The sequence below is a fragment of the Eschrichtius robustus genome, chromosome 12, assembly GCF_028021215.1.
Source record: "Eschrichtius robustus isolate mEscRob2 chromosome 12, mEscRob2.pri, whole genome shotgun sequence".
Lineage (NCBI taxonomy): Eukaryota > Metazoa > Chordata > Mammalia > Artiodactyla > Eschrichtiidae > Eschrichtius > Eschrichtius robustus.
In genome coordinates this window covers 79264492-79282924 of record NC_090835.1, presented here as the reverse complement: position 1 = coordinate 79282924, position 18433 = coordinate 79264492, and the positions used below count along the sequence as shown (strand labels likewise).

Here is an 18433-nt window from a genome sequence, read left to right as displayed (position 1 = left end):
TTTTACTTGTTATTGGTTTTCTTTTGTCTGTTTTGTTTGCATTCTTTTAGCCAACCTAAAAATAACCCCGGACCCAATTTCTGTTTCTGAGGGACAAAGCTTTTCTATAAAGTGCATCAGCGATGTGAGTAACTATGATGAAGCGTACTGGAACACTTCTGCTGGAATCAAAATATACAAAAGGTTTTATACCACGAGGAGGTATCCTAATGGAGCAGAGTCGGTGCTGACAGTCAAGACCTCGACCAGGGAGTGGAATGGTGAGTGAAAGCCCAGATACTCTGGACCCTGATGCCTGGACCCCTGGAAACACACTGTAATCATTACCATCCACGGAGGGCCTGCCCTGGGCCATGCCTGTGCCAGCCACTCTATATGACATATGTACTCACACTAAATGCAACAGCCTTCTGGGGGAAGATGTCACTATTCCCATTTTACAGATGTGCAAAGTGAGCCTAGATCTCCACAACTTAAGCTGTAGAGTCAGGATTAGCACTAATCTCTTTGATTCTAGAGTCTGTGCTCTGCCATTAAGTTAAGAGGATTTTTTTTTTTTTTTTTTTTTTTATTGAAGCATAGTTAATTTACAATGTCGTGTTAGTTTCAAGTGTACAGCAAAGTGATTCAGTTTTATACAAACACACACACACACATACATATGTACTTTTTTAGATTCTTTTCCATTATACGTTATTACAAGATATTGAGTATAGTACCCTGTGCTATACAGTAGGTCCTTGGCCGTTCATCTACTTTATATACAATAAGTCCCCTACACATGACCGAGTTCCGTTCCGAGAGCGCATTCGTATGTTCAATTTGTCCATAAGTCCAACAAAATTAAGCCTAGGTACCCAACTAACACAATCAGTTATATAGTACTGCACTGTAATAGGTTTGTAATACTTTTCACACAAAAAATACGTAAAAAACACAAAAAATAGAGAAAACATTTTTAATCTTACAGTACAGTACCTTGAAAAGTACAGTAGTACAGTACAACAGCTGGCATACAGGGGCAAGTTCGCATCTTTGAAAGTTCACAACTTAAAGGTTCGTATGTAGGGGACTTACTGTATTAGTGACTTGTATATGTTAATTCCAAACTCTTAAGAGGATTGTTTTTTTAAAGTATTTTTACCAGACTCTTGTGTTTCACCCAACTGAGGTATAAAAATTCTGCCTAAAGATTTTATATGCCTGGTTCCGAAGGGGGAAAAAACACATTTTTGTTTTTCTACTTATCCCTAGACATTGTTTAGGTTGGGAGGAAATGCAAATTTTTGAAAGAAAAGGGAATTTGATAGAATTGCTTCAATAATAGCTGACATTTCTTGAGCCGTTGCTATGTGATAGATATTGTTTTAAGTAGTTAAGCGTATGAATTAATTTAAAACAATAAACCTAGAGGAGAGTGCTATTATTTTCTCCATTTCACAGATGAGGAAACTGAGGCCCAGTGAGGTTAAGGAAACTACCTGCGGTTATACATCTAGTAGACAGCAAAGTCAAAGGGAAACAGAGACTGTTGCTACAGAGGCCAACTCTTAACTACTCTATTCTAAAGCTTTCATTCATTATAAGCTTAATCAGTCCAGATCCTGTGAGTTCTTTACTTTTTCATATGAGACCTAGGCAATATTGTAGAAATAACTACTTATTATCTGGCTGGACTTGGTAGATACAATCAGGAAATGGGAGTCTTTTTCTCCTGTGCTGAACTCACACAGGACGGTTGCTCTGCCCAACTGACCTTTCCTACTATCAGGCAATAACTTAGGAAGAGCTGTGGCAGGTCCGGTCACACTCAACTATTAAACAGTCCCAGACTCAGGTGCTAAAAATCATCTATTCTCATCTAAATCACCTACACTTTTATCTTATATTCAATGTAAATTTCCCCTCCCTCCCAATGGGAATCAGAAAGCGTTTCCTCTCTCTTCTCCTTCTACGTGTTTTCCCTCAGGCTAGCAGCTACTCTGGCTCCTCCAGAGTCGGGGCAAAGAGAAGGAATGTCAGGAACATTGAAAGGACCTGCTTAACTGTAGATGCTGTTATAATCTTCCACTGTCCCGACGACAGCTGATCCAATGGTGGTTCATCCTCTGATGGGGTCTGGTGTGAAGTCCAATAGGAAGAGTTCCTTTCATGAAGCTCAACCCAAGCCCTGTCCGCAGTCCACTCTGCTTCACCAAGCACTGGGCATGCAGGCAACTCCTGCTGCAGCCTTCTCTTTTCACTCCTGCAAAGTCGGCCCGCTCTCCTCTTTAGACTTTTCTAGATAAGAGTCAGACATCTGATCTCAGAGTCCACAGACCAAGCTCTCCCAAGAACTCGCAGTCAACCTCTCTCCCTCCCTCCCCGCTCCCTCCCCACATTCCTTAGTGGTGCCATGAGGTCCCAAACCAGAGGCACCTACTCCCTTAAAGATGGGGAGAGGGGGCCTCGCCAGACCACCGCGCTCCATCTCCCTCTCACTGACAACTTTCCTCAAAGAACTCCCCAGCCCAGCACACACCAAAATTCGCATTCTGCCCCCCCTGCAACCCCGGTTAAAGAAAGAGCCTTGGAGTAGGTATTGTGAACCAGATTTGAAATTCAATTCCACCCCCAACAGGCTATATGACTCTGGATAGCCACTTGATTTTATTCGAAAGTAAGTGAATATCTAGGTGGCGATGAGTCAGTCCTTCAAATGCATAGCGAACCCAGGAGGGGAACCGATGGAGCATTTTCTAGTCCAGGGCCCCGGGGGTGGGGGGGTTGCTGTGCTTGTGCCCCAGCTTGACAAGGAAAACCAAGCCTCTTCTCAACTTTCTCAGCAAATGTCTTTTTGGAGCGATGACTTCGTTCCATCTCCTCTTGGCTTCCTTCCACTCAGGAACCTATCACTGCATATTTCGATACAAGAATTCATACAGTGTCATGGCCAAAGATGTCACCGTCCACCCGCTGCCCCTAGAGCCCGATATCATGGTTGATCCTTTGGAAGCTGTCATTCCATGCACTAGCTCCCGTCACATCAAGTGCTGCATTGAGGAAGACAGAGACTACAAGGTCATTTTCCAAGCTGGTTCCTCGTCCTTTCCGGCTGGTAAGATGCCCGCTGCTGAATTGTAAGGACACATGATTCCGTATATGTGCAGTCTAAACATCTACTCTTAAAATAGGGGTAAAGAGACAGAGGGATTGCTTCAGAGACATAATGTAACAGAGGGAAGCCCATGAGGCTTTATTGCCTTCTATTTTGCTAGTGACCAGTGGCTCATTGGTTTGTGACAAAATCTTGAGAGTCTGTGAGCCCACTGTTTTTAGTGACAGCTGTTGAAGACAGTATTAAGTGACCGTCACAAGCCTTCTACGCGCTCAGTATAGTAGACTCGATATTCTGATCACCCCTCCCTCTATGCTATGAGTCAGCATGCAATAAAAGTATGGCAAAAATCCTTTTAAATGCACAGCTGAGCAGGCAAGAGAGTAAGAGAAATAACCAAGGGTCAAAAACATAGAAGAAAAGAAAAATAGAGGAGATGCTTTAGCTAATGCTGGAGTTTCCCTGAGGGCATCTGCCAATATCAGAAACCTCAGAATCCTGAATTTGAATTTTAAGGGTCTGAAGTGTATGAAAGAAAAGGGCTTGCTCCCAGCGCAGTAACTAAGGCAACCCACCCCATCAGCACAATGTCAGGACCCTCAGATAATGACATGCTCAGTAAAAGAAGAAGCTAGAAAAACAAAATTCATCTGCCAGAGTTAAGAGCTTGGCCTCAGTGCTGGGTGGGCAAAAATTTCCCCTGAGACGTATAACTGTCCTGCCTTCATTCAGGTTTGGGGCTTGAATTTATACTACCTATGTGGTCCAATAACTCCAAGCTGAGGAGTAATCAACTTAAAGTAGCCCGTTGGTAGCACTCAGTGGTACCTGGGCAAAAAATTTAAATCCTCTCTGGTAGAATGTACCCTCCATCCAGATCCCTCAGGATTCCTGTAGATTAAGGTCAACCAAATATGAACTCACAACCGCAAATCGTAATGCATGGACACCTTCACGAGGGATTTATAAGCTCATTCATACTTTCAAGGACTGTTCTTTGGGACCTATGCTTAATACAAAACATAACAGTAGGCAATGAAAAGGAGATGAAAGAAGTGGGGCATATATATCAATATCTAGAAGGGCATATGTTGTAAAAGACAATACATAGAACATTAAATATACAAAATGAACACTACAGATAGAAAGAACAATGGAAGTTCAGAAAAATGGGGATCCCATAAAGACAGGACAATTTAGAGAAGGCTGCATGGTAGGGGGGATATGAAATCAATCTGGGTACCGAGCTATTTAAGCGTTTTAACATTCTTGTCCAACACGCATGCATTCACTGCTTTCTTTGTGTCAAATACTGAGCTAGGCACTGGAAGATGCAAAGATAAATAAGACCAGGTATCTTCTCTCCAAGAACTTAGGGTCTGGTGGAGGAGACAGATCTGTAAAAAGATGACCTCTAAACCTATGCGGCAAAAGCAGGATAGGATAAAGGCACAGAACATGATGGGATTTCGCTAGGTAGAGGGAGGTTGAGAAAGCATTCTGATTGTCCAGAACTGTGTGGGCACAGATTTGGAGCCATGAATGGTGGAGGTAAGGTTTTGGCTAGCACACATGCCAATGTGGGCTTACTTACTTCTAGGCTAGAGGCATTTTGAAAACCACATTAAAATGAATGTGGCACATTCTTGGGAAAAGTTTGGACAAGTTTATCCACATTGGATGATTTTAACAAAATTTGTGCTTTGAATACTAATGCTTTGACTTCATTCTTTCATTGTACCTTAGCAAAAGAAGTTAATGGAAAGCAAGTGTGCTACAAACACCATTTCGTGGCAAACTCAATTTCCTGTCCAGAAAATATGGATGTGTTTTGTCACATTACCAATACCGCTAATAATTCAGTCCGGAGCCCATCTATGAAGCTTAATCTGGTTCCTGGTGAGAGCATTTTAAATTATTTTAAAATGTTATAGTCACGAGCAGGGATTCATGTATTCATTCACTCCCTCATTCATCCATCAATAGATATATGTTAATCACTTTCATGTAGCAAGCCTTGAGCTAAGCATGGGGCTTTGAAAAGCAATAAGCTATGTTTCTTGGCCTCAAGCCTAGGGGAGAGATAAATGTGATTTAAAAATGTTATCACATATAATGTGGTAGATTCTAAACTCGAGACAGTTGTGGGTGGCTAGAAGAGGCTGCCCGGTTTAACTCTGCTAGTGATTAGGTGGGGAGAAATTGATCAAGAAAGCCTTGCAGATGAAGCCATATTTCCGTACGTAAAAAGGATCAGAAACTGTGTAAAAAGAGTCACGTAAAAACAATCAGAAACTGTCTTTCCCATCCTTTGTCATCACTGAGCCAATATCCCCCTAAATACTGTTTTCAAGGTAAAAGGTCGTGATTTGTGGAGCCATCTCTGTAATAACCCATACCGAAGAGCTCTCCTCAGTAGCAACAGAGGGGCAAGTGGGTAAAGGATGCTCCTGGGCTTGCATCATAAGCAATCCCCTCCCCCCAGAAATCTTCTCTCTAATAGAACCCGTGATGTCTGTAGGATCCATGGCTCCATTACCAAGCATGTTTGAGTTTACTGAGGGATTTGAGGTCCTTCTCACATCTGTTGGTATCTGAGCCCTAGACAACAAAGTAGGAAGCAATTTAGAGCTCCCTATCTCTCTGAGTCACGGTCCTCTGGACCCCACCAAGCACACCTCTTCCAGGGGGCCGCCAAGGTCATGTCTCCACTGTCCCCCCATCTTAGCCTAGGCATCATCATGTTTTACTCACTTACCTTTGTTCTGCTCTTCTTTCTTCATACCAAGTCTGATTCCTCTTCTTTTTCCTGATAGAATGTTACTTAGGTATTCTAAGATTTTACACAATCGCTGAGAACTCAATTCATGCTAAATTTAAAAGATGATGAGAAGGGGGTCTGCTCATCAGAGAGTCAGGGTCCCCTGGAGACTAGAGATTCTGCAATAAATGCCATTTTCCCATTCAAGTCTGTCTTGAGTAGAGGTAAAGAAAAGTCTTCCTTAAGGGAAACCAGAAGGAATAAATGCCTAGGAATATTGCCCAGAATATTCAGGTCATGGGTGCCTGGAATTCCTACCACTAATTATATCCTTGGATTAAGGTGGTGCTTCTCAAACTTGGCTGCACCCTAGAATCACCGGGGAAGCTTAAAAAACTGCTGATGCCTGATTCCAGCCCAAGAGGTTTTGATCTACTTGGGCTGGAGTGAGCCTGGACATTGGTATTTTCCAAGCTCCTCTGGAGATTCTAATACACCAGAGTTGAGAATCCCTTGGATTAAGTCATTATGTCCCTAAGACCCTTGTTAACCTGCCTATCTTTTATCTTGATGAGTACACATCAAGCTCTCATTATTTTCCATGGCTTAGATTTTACAGACATCAGAGAGAAGATTCCTGGAGGTCAGAGGTGGGAATGAGGCATTGAGGAAATAAATTCTGTTAGAAAAAGCCAGCGCAGATTAGAATCAGATTTGCATGGAAAGCGCTAAGGGGCTTTAGAAAATCAGGGGCAAAATAAAGAAACTGGGCAACTCCGAAAAGGTCACTAAAAGGAAAAAAGGAGATGAGTTCAAAGATCAAAACTCTACCTAAGCCTGACCCTATTTCCACTATCTTTTCTCCTCTTTTCAATTGTCCTTTTTATGTCCATTTTTCCAATGCAGGGGAGAACGTCACATGCCAAGATCCTATCATAGGTGTTGGGGAACCCGGAAAAGTCATCCAGAAGCTTTGCCAGTTCTCGAATGTTCCCAGAATCCCTGGGAGTCCCATTGGAGGGATCATAACTTACAGATGTGTGGGCTCCCAGTGGAAGGTCAAGAAAAACAACTGCATCTCCGCCCCAATAAATACTCTGCTCCAGCTGGCTGAGGTGATTCTTAAACCCTTGACTCTGAACTCTTGGTGGGGAGATGTGTCAAGCTGATCCTATTTCTCAGCACTTAGGAAAATGGGCTTTGAGCTGCTTCGTGTTGCTCTCAAAGCTATACTTATTTAATTCCAAAGAAGATGCAACCCTAGAAATGCTGAATATTTTGCTTGAATCCAAATATGGAGGCAGCGAAATACGTGTTCTGCCCTAGGACCAGCTGTACAGCTTCACCTTGACTTCTTAATGCCTTGTTTCCATTACCGCCAAGATGGAAGTCGTGTTATCCCCTCTAACTGCTCTCCTTTGAAGAATTTTTATATCACGCTAATAGCGCTAATCTTTTCAGAAAGGGGAGCAACACAAAAAGTAAGGTTCAGCAGTCAAAAAAAATAGTTTGGGCTTTATGTTTTTACAAGTCTGAGATTTCCTTAATCCTTAGAGGTAAACTATAGTTATAGAAGGGCCTAGCTGACCTCTCTTACCTAGAATAGAGGTTACTGCCATGTGGTAGGAAAAACATGTTTCACTTCATCAGAATAAATATAAATTACCTCTCATACTTAAGTTGCTGAAAGGTCGAGACTCCTAAAATTCCATGAGTTACAATAAATGAGGCAATTAGTGGGGTAACATCTTCAGACCATGAGCTATATTTGGAGCTAACATCTGGTTAGCTCCAAATCCTCGCATCCTGGGAAGAAGGACTGAGAAAAAAGGGTGATATTGGTTTGCATTTTATCTAATTATCTCTTGTCTTACATCAAACTCGTTAAAATACCGACTATGTATAAAGCATTATTATAGGTGCTATCAGGGTAAAGAGGCCAAATCAGAACTTGACCTCTGATTGGATACGGAATGTAGATGTTATATATGTATTAATTTGGGCTAGGATAATCAGGAAGTCCTGCTTGAAAAACTTGGCATCTGAGTTAGACCTTGATGGGTAAAGCATCGGGAATATAAACTATCCCAATTGAGGAAGATAGAAATTATAATTTGAACTCAACATTGGGCCCTGGTCCCAATTCTAGATACTACATACCCTTTCAATGGAAAGGGGGCATGCTGACCTGTCATGCTCCGTCTAATTTATCCATTCAACATATGTTATTGAATACCTACTACATACGAAGTTAAATGACTATGTTAGGGGTTATGGGATATGAGAAGGATATAAAGAAATGCAACACATGGTTCCCATTGTTAAGGAGCTTATCATTTAATGGGAGCGAGATTGAAATTAAAACACAGGATGACACTGGTAGAGATGTCACAAATGTAAGTTCTGTTAAGTAAAACAAATACTTCTGCATTCAGAGGAAGAAACTCCCCTGGGTTAGAACACTCATCAAAGTTCTTTATGGAGAAGACCAACTTTTAGTTCATTCTTTAATTATATTGAGGAGTCAGATAGTTAGAAAACACAAATGTGATCATTATAGATAAGGTGACCACATAGTTTATCATCCAAACCAGGATACTTTTTGCTTTTTGGTTTTTTTGTTTGTGTGTGTGTGCGTTTGTTTTACTGAAGTATAGTTAATTTACAATGTTGTGTTAGGGAAAAGAATCTAAAAAAGAATATTTCAGATTCTTTTCCCTTATAGGTTATTACAGAATATTGAGTATAGTTCCCTGTGCTATACAGTAGGTCCTTGTTGGTCTAATTGTCCCTCCCCCCCTTTCCCCTTTGGTAACCTTAAGTTTGATTTCTATGTATATGGGTCTATTTCTGTTTTGTATATAAGTTCACTTGTATCATTTTTGAAAATAAAAGAGGGCACTGTTTATAATTACACTGGGACATCAGATATAAACCAGAACCATCCCAGGAAATTTGGGATAGAAACCACTCTCATGGTCAGCGAGGTAAGTGATGAGAAAAAGCAGAGTGGCAAACGTGCTTTCATCCAGACAATCAAGTGACAATTTTATGCAACTTTAATCTAGTTCTCTAGCAATCATATCTACTTCCCTTCCTTTTTCTTTTTAACTAGTCATCAGGTTGACATATACTCTACTGTTCCCCTTCTGTGTGTGAGGTCTCATGTAATATTCCATTCTGAAGAGCAAGCACAGTTTAAGAGATAAGTACATTACCTTATGGGATATACTTATGAGAATGGAGGAATCAAAAAGGAAACTCAGATGTGAGAGATTTTTGTCATGGATGTATCAGCAGTATTTGATGACTGATGGGCAAGTTTTTTGGTTTTTGTCTGTCTGTGTCGGCTTTTGTTTTACTAGGCTTTGATGAAGAGCCCCTCTCAGGATGCGAAGCTCCCTTCATACCTAAAGAATCTTTCCATTAGCACAAACCAGGTGAAACTTGAAGTCAACTCATTTCCTGGGAGCCTGGGAGCCATTATTAACATCCTTGATTTGCTCTCAACAGTTCCAACCCAAGTGAATTCAGAAATGATGATGGTGAGTTTGCTTAAGCCTTGCAGGAGTTTGGGGTCTTGTCTTTTCATCCCTCAGGACTTGGGGTCAAGAAACATAACTTCTCTCCATTGCAACTTCTTCTCTGTCTTTTCCCGAGCAACGCTTTGCCAGCTCTGGCTTTTAGCATATCAGTGAATATTTTCAGTGTACATTTTGGGATCCTAAGAAGATTTCTTTAGAGAAGGTCTGTTTTAGTTTCTTCATTAAAAGAGAATGAAGTCTTACCTGCTTTCTAAGAAAACTAGGAATGAAAGGTTTTCAGAATATGTACGAGGTGGGATTCTCAATGGTCTCTCACAAAACATGATCTTTGAAGCAATCAGCGTTCTGAGAGGAAAGAGAATTCACCCACCAGAGTTCAACTGAAGAGAATTTAATGAAGGGATACTTACGGAGGTAAAACCAGGAATTAAAAAAAAAATAAGGTGTCAGGCACCCAGAGACGAGCTACATTTAGAAGCCCTTACTACCCTAATAATACAGGACTAATACAGAAAGGAGAGGAAATAGTGCACCCATAGCCTTGGAGGAGGGATCACTGAGCAGGAGTTACAGTATTGGAAGTAGGTAACTATCACCAAAGGTGTGCTGAGAGTGAAATGAAGGCGCAGTGGGTAGCAGGAAAAATATATCTCAGCTTCTTTCTTCGCTCACCCTCTCATCTCCTGCCGATGCTTCTCATTGGCCAAACCCAACCAGAGGTAACTGGCAAGCAGCTTGGGTACCAGGAGTCCAAGGAGCTTATACAGATTTCCTAGGGCTGCTGTAACAAATTGCCTCATTCTAACCTCTGACTTTGTCTTCACATGACCTTCTCTTCTTCTCCATTTACCTTCTCCTCTTCTGTCTCTTATCAAGATACTTGGATTTAGGGCCCATTTAGGTAATCCAGGTTGATTTTTCTCTCAAGATCCTTAATTACATCTACAAAGACCCTTTCTCCAAATAAGGTTTTCTCCAAATAAGGGCCACCATTCAACTAACTGCAGCGTTCGTCATTTCAGAGAACAGAACAAGGCAAAGAAGGACAGAGAGAAAAAGCCACTTCTCTCCATGGAGAGAAGCCACAAATGACAATTCCAAGTTTATGGGAGAGAGAATCAAAATGTTGAGCTAAAAAGAAAGATGCCTTTAACAACACTCCCATGGCTTACTTGATGCTCAGCATTTGAGAGGGTCTTCTGAGACTACCTCACCCTTGCTGGTGAGATACCACCCACCCAAAAGCCTTTACAGGCTTGAGATTTAAAATAAAATAAAACAATTAATAAATATCTCTGTCAGCCTGCTGAGTCGACCTTAGTGAGAGGTGGGGGTAGTTCTCACCGTCACGACTGCTAAATGTTTAGTAAGTCTCGCAGTTGTGAGGACCCATCCCCTGCTAATTCCCTCCATAAGAAGGTGGATCACAGTATTCCACAGCCTGTGATGCTGCATTTTTCTCTTCTCTTTTCTTCTTCCCTGTACCCACTTAACCAGTTTCCAGGGAGATGTTCTCTTTTTTCTCTCTTATGATTGAAAACATTCGGTTGGTTTGATCCCATGCCTTGTCAATTACAGCACGTCCTCTCCACGGTCAACGTCATCCTCGGCAAACCCATTTTGAATACCTGGATGACGTCACAACAGCAAAAGACCAATCAGAGCTCACAGTTACTGCATTCAGTGGAAAGATTTTCCCGAGCCTTACAGTCAGAAGATAGCACCATCTCCCAACCTAATGTTCAGATGAAGAGCATGATCATAAAATCTGGCCACCCCAAATCCTATACAAAGAGCTTTGTTTTCTTAGACTCTGACCTCTGGGGCAATGTGACCATTAATGAATGCCAGCTGGAACACCTGCAACCAGATTCATTTATCGTCACCGTGGCTTTCCCAACTCTCAAAACCATCCTGGCCCAGGATGTTCCAGGAAAGACTTTTGCAAACAGCTTAGTGATGACAACCATTGTCAGCCAGAATATAACCACGCCATTCAGGATTTCGATGACTTTCAAAAACAACAACCCTTCGGGCGGGGTACCGAGGTGTGTCTTCTGGAACTTCAACCTTGCCAACCACACAGGGGGGTGGGACAGCAGTGGGTGTTATGTTAAAGAAGTCACCGAGGACAGTGTGTCCTGCAGCTGTGACCACCTCACATCATTCTCCATCCTCATGTCCCCTGATTCCCCAGACCCTGATTCTCTCCTGAAAATACTACTGGATATCATTTCCTACATCGGGCTGTGCTTTTCCATCTTGAGCTTGGCAGCCTGCCTCGCTGTGGAAGCCGTGGTGTGGAAATCGGTCACCAAGAACCGGACTTCCTCCATGCGCCACATCTGCATCGTGAACATTGCCGCCTCCCTTCTGGTCGCCGACGTCTGGTTCATCGTGGCCGCCGCCATCCACAACTACCGCTACCCACTCAACCAGACGGCCTGTGTGGCCGCCACCTTCTTCGTCCACTTCTCCTACCTCAGCGTCTTCTTCTGGATGCTGACTCTGGGCCTCATGCTCTTCTACCGCTTGGTTTTCATCCTGCATGACACGAGCAAGTCCATTCAGAAGGCTATTGCATTTTCTCTCGGCTACGGTTGCCCTCTGGTCATCTCCGTCATCACGGTGGGGGCCACCCAGCCCCGGGAGGTCTACACGAGGAAAAATGCCTGTTGGCTCAACTGGGAGGATACTAAGGCCCTGCTGGCCTTCGTTATCCCAGCACTGATCATCGTGGTGGTCAACGTGACCATCACGGTCGTGGTCATCACCAAGATCCTGAGACCTTCCATCGGGGACAAGCCAAGCAAGCAGGAAAAAAGCAGCCTGTTCCAGATCACCAAGAGCATTGGGGTCCTCACACCACTCTTGGGGCTCACCTGGGGTTTTGGTCTCGCCACCGTGTTCCAGGGGAGCAATGCTGTGTTCCATATTGTATTTACCCTCCTCAATGCCTTCCAGGTACGTTCTGCAGGGCAGCGCTCTCAGGAAGGATCTATAATGATAGAAACACAAACAGGGGTAGGAACGGGGAAGGACTTTTGTTCATAGGAGGGCCTAGCCCTAAAGAACGGTAATGACAAGAACTCAATGAAATAGAAAGGGCACATTCCTCTGCTCCCATGGAACCTCATGCCTCTTATCGCCTGCATTATAACTTAGTCGCATATGCACCTCTCTTCTAAATGCCCTGATAATGCAAATAGGAGGAAAGTCCCTTCCCTACACTGGATTTTGCTATTTATCTAACATTATCTTGATGCCGTTTATTATCTCCTAAATGAAAATACCACCATTAAACCAAACAATCTCTCCAGTTAATTTCCACAAGCATTAAATGAGCTCTGCCTTGGTGAGGTCAAGGGCAGCATCTGTCTTATTTATCAGTACATTCCTAGTGCCTGCAAAGACCTTGGCACAGCCTAGGTGCTCGGTAACCATTTGGCAAATGAAATTAATGCTCTGTACCACATAATGGGTTCTCAGGAAACATTCTTCTGAAGGATGAAAGAATGAATGCTCTATGTAAGGTAGACATTTTGCTCCTTTATGTGAAAATGAAAGACATTCTCTTTGCTCTCCAGCCGCACGTAACTATAATACAAGCCACATTGTTAGGAGGGCTTTAGCAGAGGTACAGACAACAAGCCTTTGGAGCACAAGGAAGGGGATGATTAATTCTGATTCGACCAGTAGATCAGTGGTAGACCTAGGTCCCCATGAGCTGGTGAGGATCCAGGGCATCTGGAGGTGATGTCAAGACATTGCCCTAGATGCTAATGCCAAGACCATGCAAATCCTAACTTCTGCTACTGGGTCCACAGCTCCAAACTCTAAGGCTCATGTCTAATGATGTTTATAATATGCCTTGACTAGAAGGGACTGATTATTCCACCTCATGCCCTATGTTCTCATCACAACTACATGAGGGCTACTGTAGACATAAGACGTATGTTTAATAACATAACCAGCAGGATCTCCAGTGCTCAATTGGGTGGAAATAGGGAAATTGAAAGTATCCTTATGACATTATAACATCAAAGGTCCCTTCTTGGTGTGGACCTACTACATCATTGTCATCTACTGGGCCATAAATGCAGATGTGGAAAGTGGTAGTACAAACTCTATGGCAGGTGAACAATACTTCCTATTTTGCTAGACTAGAATATGATTAATATAATTAATATGGTTAAAATGCACTTCTTCCCAATTCTTTTTTCAGGGATTATTCATTTTACTCTTTGGATGCCTCTGGGATCAGAAGGTAAGAACAGTGACAGTCATGATCCTAGAAAAGTCTAAATTGCAGTGACATGTTGAGTTGACAATGGCTTCTTTTAAATGATGCAGGTACAGGAAGCCTTGCTGAATAAGTTTTCACTGTCGAGATGGTCTTCACAGCACTCAAAGGTAAATACTTCCTTTGTAGAGACTTTCACAAACCCCTCTCTCTCCACTACCAATTATAACATAGATTATTCCACTGTGTTTGCTTCTTACCTGATTCTGCCTATTAAACATAGTCATGGAACGGAACTAGCATTAAGATGCTGTCCCCACATCTTTAAATAGAGGTTACAAATAGCACAGATAATATCAACTGGAGGTTAAAACCAAATTTCAATGAGAAGCACTCTTCTGGGGAAACTCAAGGCCATAAAGAACAAAATTTGAAGAATAATGATGAATAGAATTATCTGTAGTTCATCTTGGAAAATAACTATTGCACTTAAATATATTTGTTTTCACATGTCAGAAGATAATAAACCCTATCAAACAGTAAAAAATGTATTTGGAAGCTATTTCCCTAATACTGGTGGTGATATTACAGTGTTTCAAAAGGTGGCTCCCCTGCTTAATTTGTCTGAAATAGAAATTCATGCTCATCCAGGCTCTCTCCTTAAAGTGAGATGAAAGATGCTGTCAGCGACCACTAGCAGGCAGCAAACGAATCATCCTACAGATCAAAACTGGGCCTTGGTCTAACACGTTTGCTTTGTAATTCTTTTTTTATTTTCTAGTCAACATCCCTAGGTTCATCTACTCCTGTATTTTCTATGAGTTCTCCAATATCAAGAAGATTTAACAATTTGTTTGGTAAAACAGGTACGTGCTGACCTCTAGATGTTTCCTGGGTTGACCTAAACATATTTGCCCTGGGGGGAATCTCACACCCCTACCGTCCCACTGCCCATTTCATGGCATTGACCCATAATGGCCTTATTTGGGGCAGAGGTTAAATACTTGCTTATATTTTCCCAAACAACCAAGAGGTTGGTACAGAGGGCAATTGCCTTCAACCTGTGGAGAGTTCTCCATAAAAACTGTATCCACCATAAAACTGGGAACTGTAAATTACTGGCCTGGTCAAACACGGAGTTCTCTTCTATTCCTGTTATATAAGAATAGGTAGGTCATGTTTTTGCGTTACAGTGCAGCGAAGAATATATTTAGAGAATCCTACCATAGAATCCCATGCTGTGAGTTTCATTTCCCTTTTTTTTCCCTTTTCTTTTTTTGGAGTGTGCTTCTTTTACACATCGACATTTATAAAACTGTGCATACATATGCGGAATCACCCAAGTTAGCTGTTCTATTAGGGGCATGGCGCAGTGAACATTTCCTCCTTGTAGACATAAGATAAAGAATGTTAATGACTTTGGGCAGTGGGTCTCAGCTATTCTGGCAAGCTGAAACTCCTGTCCCATGTCACCACCACCTCCTGCCCTTTGGAAAATAGGCACCAGACTTCCTTTCAGCTCCTCAAAACTGAACAAATCTCACAAATGAAGAAATGTATCAAATGTATCAAAAGCCTTCCTGACTAAGGCTTTTCATATAAAGCAAATTTTGAGAATGCCTATTAATTATTGAAACTCTGGAGAACTTGGTGTTTTGAGCTTCATTTTGATGCATTACTCATGAAACTGGAGGACCTTCACTTTTGCTTGGACCTGTTGTGAAATGATCAAGTCTCCAGGGTATGTTAGAACGATTCCCTTTGGCCAGCACTGTCCCTGGATCATGTTTACCATTTGCATGAAAGCAAGAACAGTGAAAACTCTATGAAACGATTCCACAGAATCAGAATTATGCAATATGTAAGGTCAATAAAATGTGTTCGTTGTTTCTGAACCAGTCAGATCAAGAGTTGGGGTCCTGTTCCCGAGGTCCCGGGGCCTGAGAGCCCCGGCCATTGCCACTCAGCCTTTCAGGGTCATTAATGCAGATCCAGGTTGGCCTATTTGAGGGTTCCATAATCACTGTAACTTTGGTTTGTGTTGTCAGCAGCGACAAAGGGCCCCCCAGGCAATGATGGAAACCTTGTTAGCCGTGGCACTCCGCCCATCTGATGGTAGGGTGGGCACTGTGTGGCTTCCCCTGCCCAACACACAGCCTCTACCGTCCCCGTGTTCAGTCCCCACCCCCCTGCTGACACGAGCCTGTGCCGTAGTTCGCGGGCCACCCGCCCTGCTACACCCATCCTCAGCACTTTTGTTGGCATTCTCTGACTCCTGCTGCTTTTTTGGTCCTGCCTTTTCTTCTGTAATTTTCTCTTTTCTTTCCTTTTCTCCCTTTCCCCAGCTCAGCCCCCAGGCCCCTCCCAAGAACTTCCCAAAGTCACACCAACCCAAAGGACCAGGGATATTCCCTCCCACGGATGCCCCCAGGCCAGTGCATGTGGTGGCATGCCGAGGGCTGCCCCTGTCGCAATCTCCCTGTCTTTTGTAGAAATCTGGCTGCTGGTATGATGTGAAATAGTTAGTGCTTGTCTTGTCGGCTGCCACGCATGCTTGAGAACAGCTTTGTTTGTTCTCCAGGACTTCTGGGTCTGGGGAGGAGGGCAGGCATGTGTTCCTATCCAGGCATGGCCTGAGCTTACCTGGCTCCTGGAGTAGAGCGCCCCCTGGGCGGTTAGCAGAGGTTCACACCCCAGTAATCATGAAGACTTGGCCTTCCCCTGAGCTGCTGTTCTGTTTTTCAGGAACATACAATGTTTCCACCCCGGAAATAACCAGCTCATCCCTGGAAAACACATCCAGTGCTTATTCATTGCTCAACTAAGAACAGGAAAATCCAGCCCATGGAACCTCTTGGGGAACAGTGGACGTTCTCTGAAAAAGAGATCCTTTCCAAGCCATGGATAAAATGTTTTCTCCGCAGGCTTCTGGGAGCAGATGCTGAAGAGACTTTTTCATTAGGGAAGGGGCTTTCTTTTGTAAATACAGACTAAAAGGAATTGTTACATTTATGTTGCAGCCCTACCCCCACCCCTTGTGTGATACCGAATGTGTATAGTATTTAAGTGAAACTCAAGCCAACTTCTCTGTCTATATTGTAAAATAGAATTTCAGAGACATTTTTACTTTTCACACCCTGGGCCCAAAGATAAGCTTTAATTAAAATAATAAGTGAAAGGCTAGGACCTAGGAAATACTTCAGTGAATTCTAGGAAGGAAGGAAGGAAGGCAAGAAGAAAGGAAGAAAGAAGGGAGGGATGGAGGAAACTAGAAGGAAAAGAAAAAAAATAGAGAAGAACAACATAAGGACCACATTTTAAGATTTCCATGTTAATGACCTAATACAATTGCTTCTCATGTGCTGCAACACTGAAAATTCAAAAATGACTCCAAAATGGAAATCGAAAATTAGCCGTGGAGAAACTTCAATATCTTCCTGGTATTTCCTTAGTTAAGAGGGACCAAAAAACACAAAGGCAATGAAAAACTTAGGGAGGAAATTATATCAAAGATGCTTTCAAGTGGATGATAATATTTACAAGAAATTCATAGAAGAAGACATGATTCTCCTGATGCTAAACACATACATATATGCTACTGTATGTTAAGGCTGGAGCTAAGTGGAATGAATAGACAGAGAAAGTGTGATGACCATGCTTTATTAGATCACAGCAGACCAACTGCTGATTACACTTTTATAGTTTAGCAGAAAAGCCTTATGTTTTGCTTTGTTCCACTTTTTGAAAGCAAAAAATGTATTTTTTTATATCCATTCATTTCCAAATGTGATATATTGCACTGAAATACAGAATCCCCCTCAACTGTCATATATTTAACAGCTTTAACCAGGTACTTTTCTGTGCATGATAGAATAGATTTTAATGACCTTACAGCATTGTATATTATTATTGTAGTTACTGTGGATTTAGGGGCCCTGGGTGTGTTGTATAGCTCTCTATGTATTAATTCTTTCAGTTCCTAAGTTCCTAGACCAATATACATTAAGAGTTTTCTACTGTCTAATTTGTGTTTATTCCAACCACCTGGAAATCTTCTAGAAAGAAATTTTACAACCGGCTAGTCTGTGCTCCTGATGACACTTTACCTTGATGAACAGATGGTGAAGATTGTTTGTGAATTATGTGCATGTGTGTATTTTGCTTGTGTGTGTGCATTTCATAAAAATGCAAAGATTACAATAGCATCCTTATCAAAGTTAACCATGTAATGCCGCGGAGCAATGAAGCCCCTGTGCCACAACTACTGAGCCCACGTGCCCTAGAGCTCATGCTCTGCAACAAGAGAAGCCACCGCAGTGAGAAGCCTGCGCACCGCAACGAAGAGTAGCCCCCGCTCGCCACAACTAGAGAAGGCCCACGTGCAGCAACAAAGACCCAACGCAGCCAAAATAAATTAATTAATTAAAAAAAAAATGTTAACCATGTACTGTAGCCACAGCAACCATACATTCCAAATCAAAGTCGGATCCCAGGGAGACAGTGAAACAGAATAAAAATGTGGGGCTTCTCTGAAAATGTGGGTTGTGTGGTCTTCATAAGGACAAATTTAAATGGGTCCAACCACCAGGAAGAAAGGCCAAAAAGAGTCCGAGATTCAGCAACCATTTATTTATTGAGGTTCGAAAGAGTATTCTGTAAATGTTTTAACTCTTTAAAATCTCTTCTGTTTATTTTAAATTTTAAATTCTATTTTCATCTCTCTTTTCTTTATGGAGAGGGGGAGGTGAGACAGAAGTCCTAATGTTTCAAGGAAATGAACTCTTTTT

General features: G+C 42.3%; 1 protein-coding gene across 8 annotated transcripts in view; it reads left to right on the top strand.

Moving 5' to 3' along the window:
• The window catches only part of ADGRF5 (adhesion G protein-coupled receptor F5), a 109917-nt gene extending 91739 nt beyond the window's left edge, over positions 1–18178 (top strand). For 6 of the 8 annotated variants that reach the window (XM_068558053.1, XM_068558054.1, XM_068558058.1 and 3 more), the window contains 10 exons: positions 51–260; positions 2885–3097; positions 4844–4996; positions 6765–6973; positions 9224–9403; positions 10982–12367; positions 13629–13670; positions 13757–13816; positions 14428–14512; positions 16392–18178. In XM_068558053.1, coding sequence (XP_068414154.1) covers positions 51–260; positions 2885–3097; positions 4844–4996; positions 6765–6973; positions 9224–9403; positions 10982–12367; positions 13629–13670; positions 13757–13816; positions 14428–14512; positions 16392–16471 — 2618 coding nt within the window. In that variant the 3' untranslated portion in view covers positions 16472–18178. Of the gene's footprint in view, positions 1–50; positions 261–2884; positions 3098–4843; positions 4997–6764; positions 6974–9223; positions 9404–10981; positions 12368–13628; positions 13671–13756; positions 13817–14427; positions 14513–15694; positions 15762–16391 lie in introns of all 8 variants that reach the window. The other 2 variants (XM_068558056.1, XM_068558059.1) reach the window with 2 other exon arrangements.
• The last annotated feature ends 255 nt before the right edge of the window (positions 18179–18433 follow it).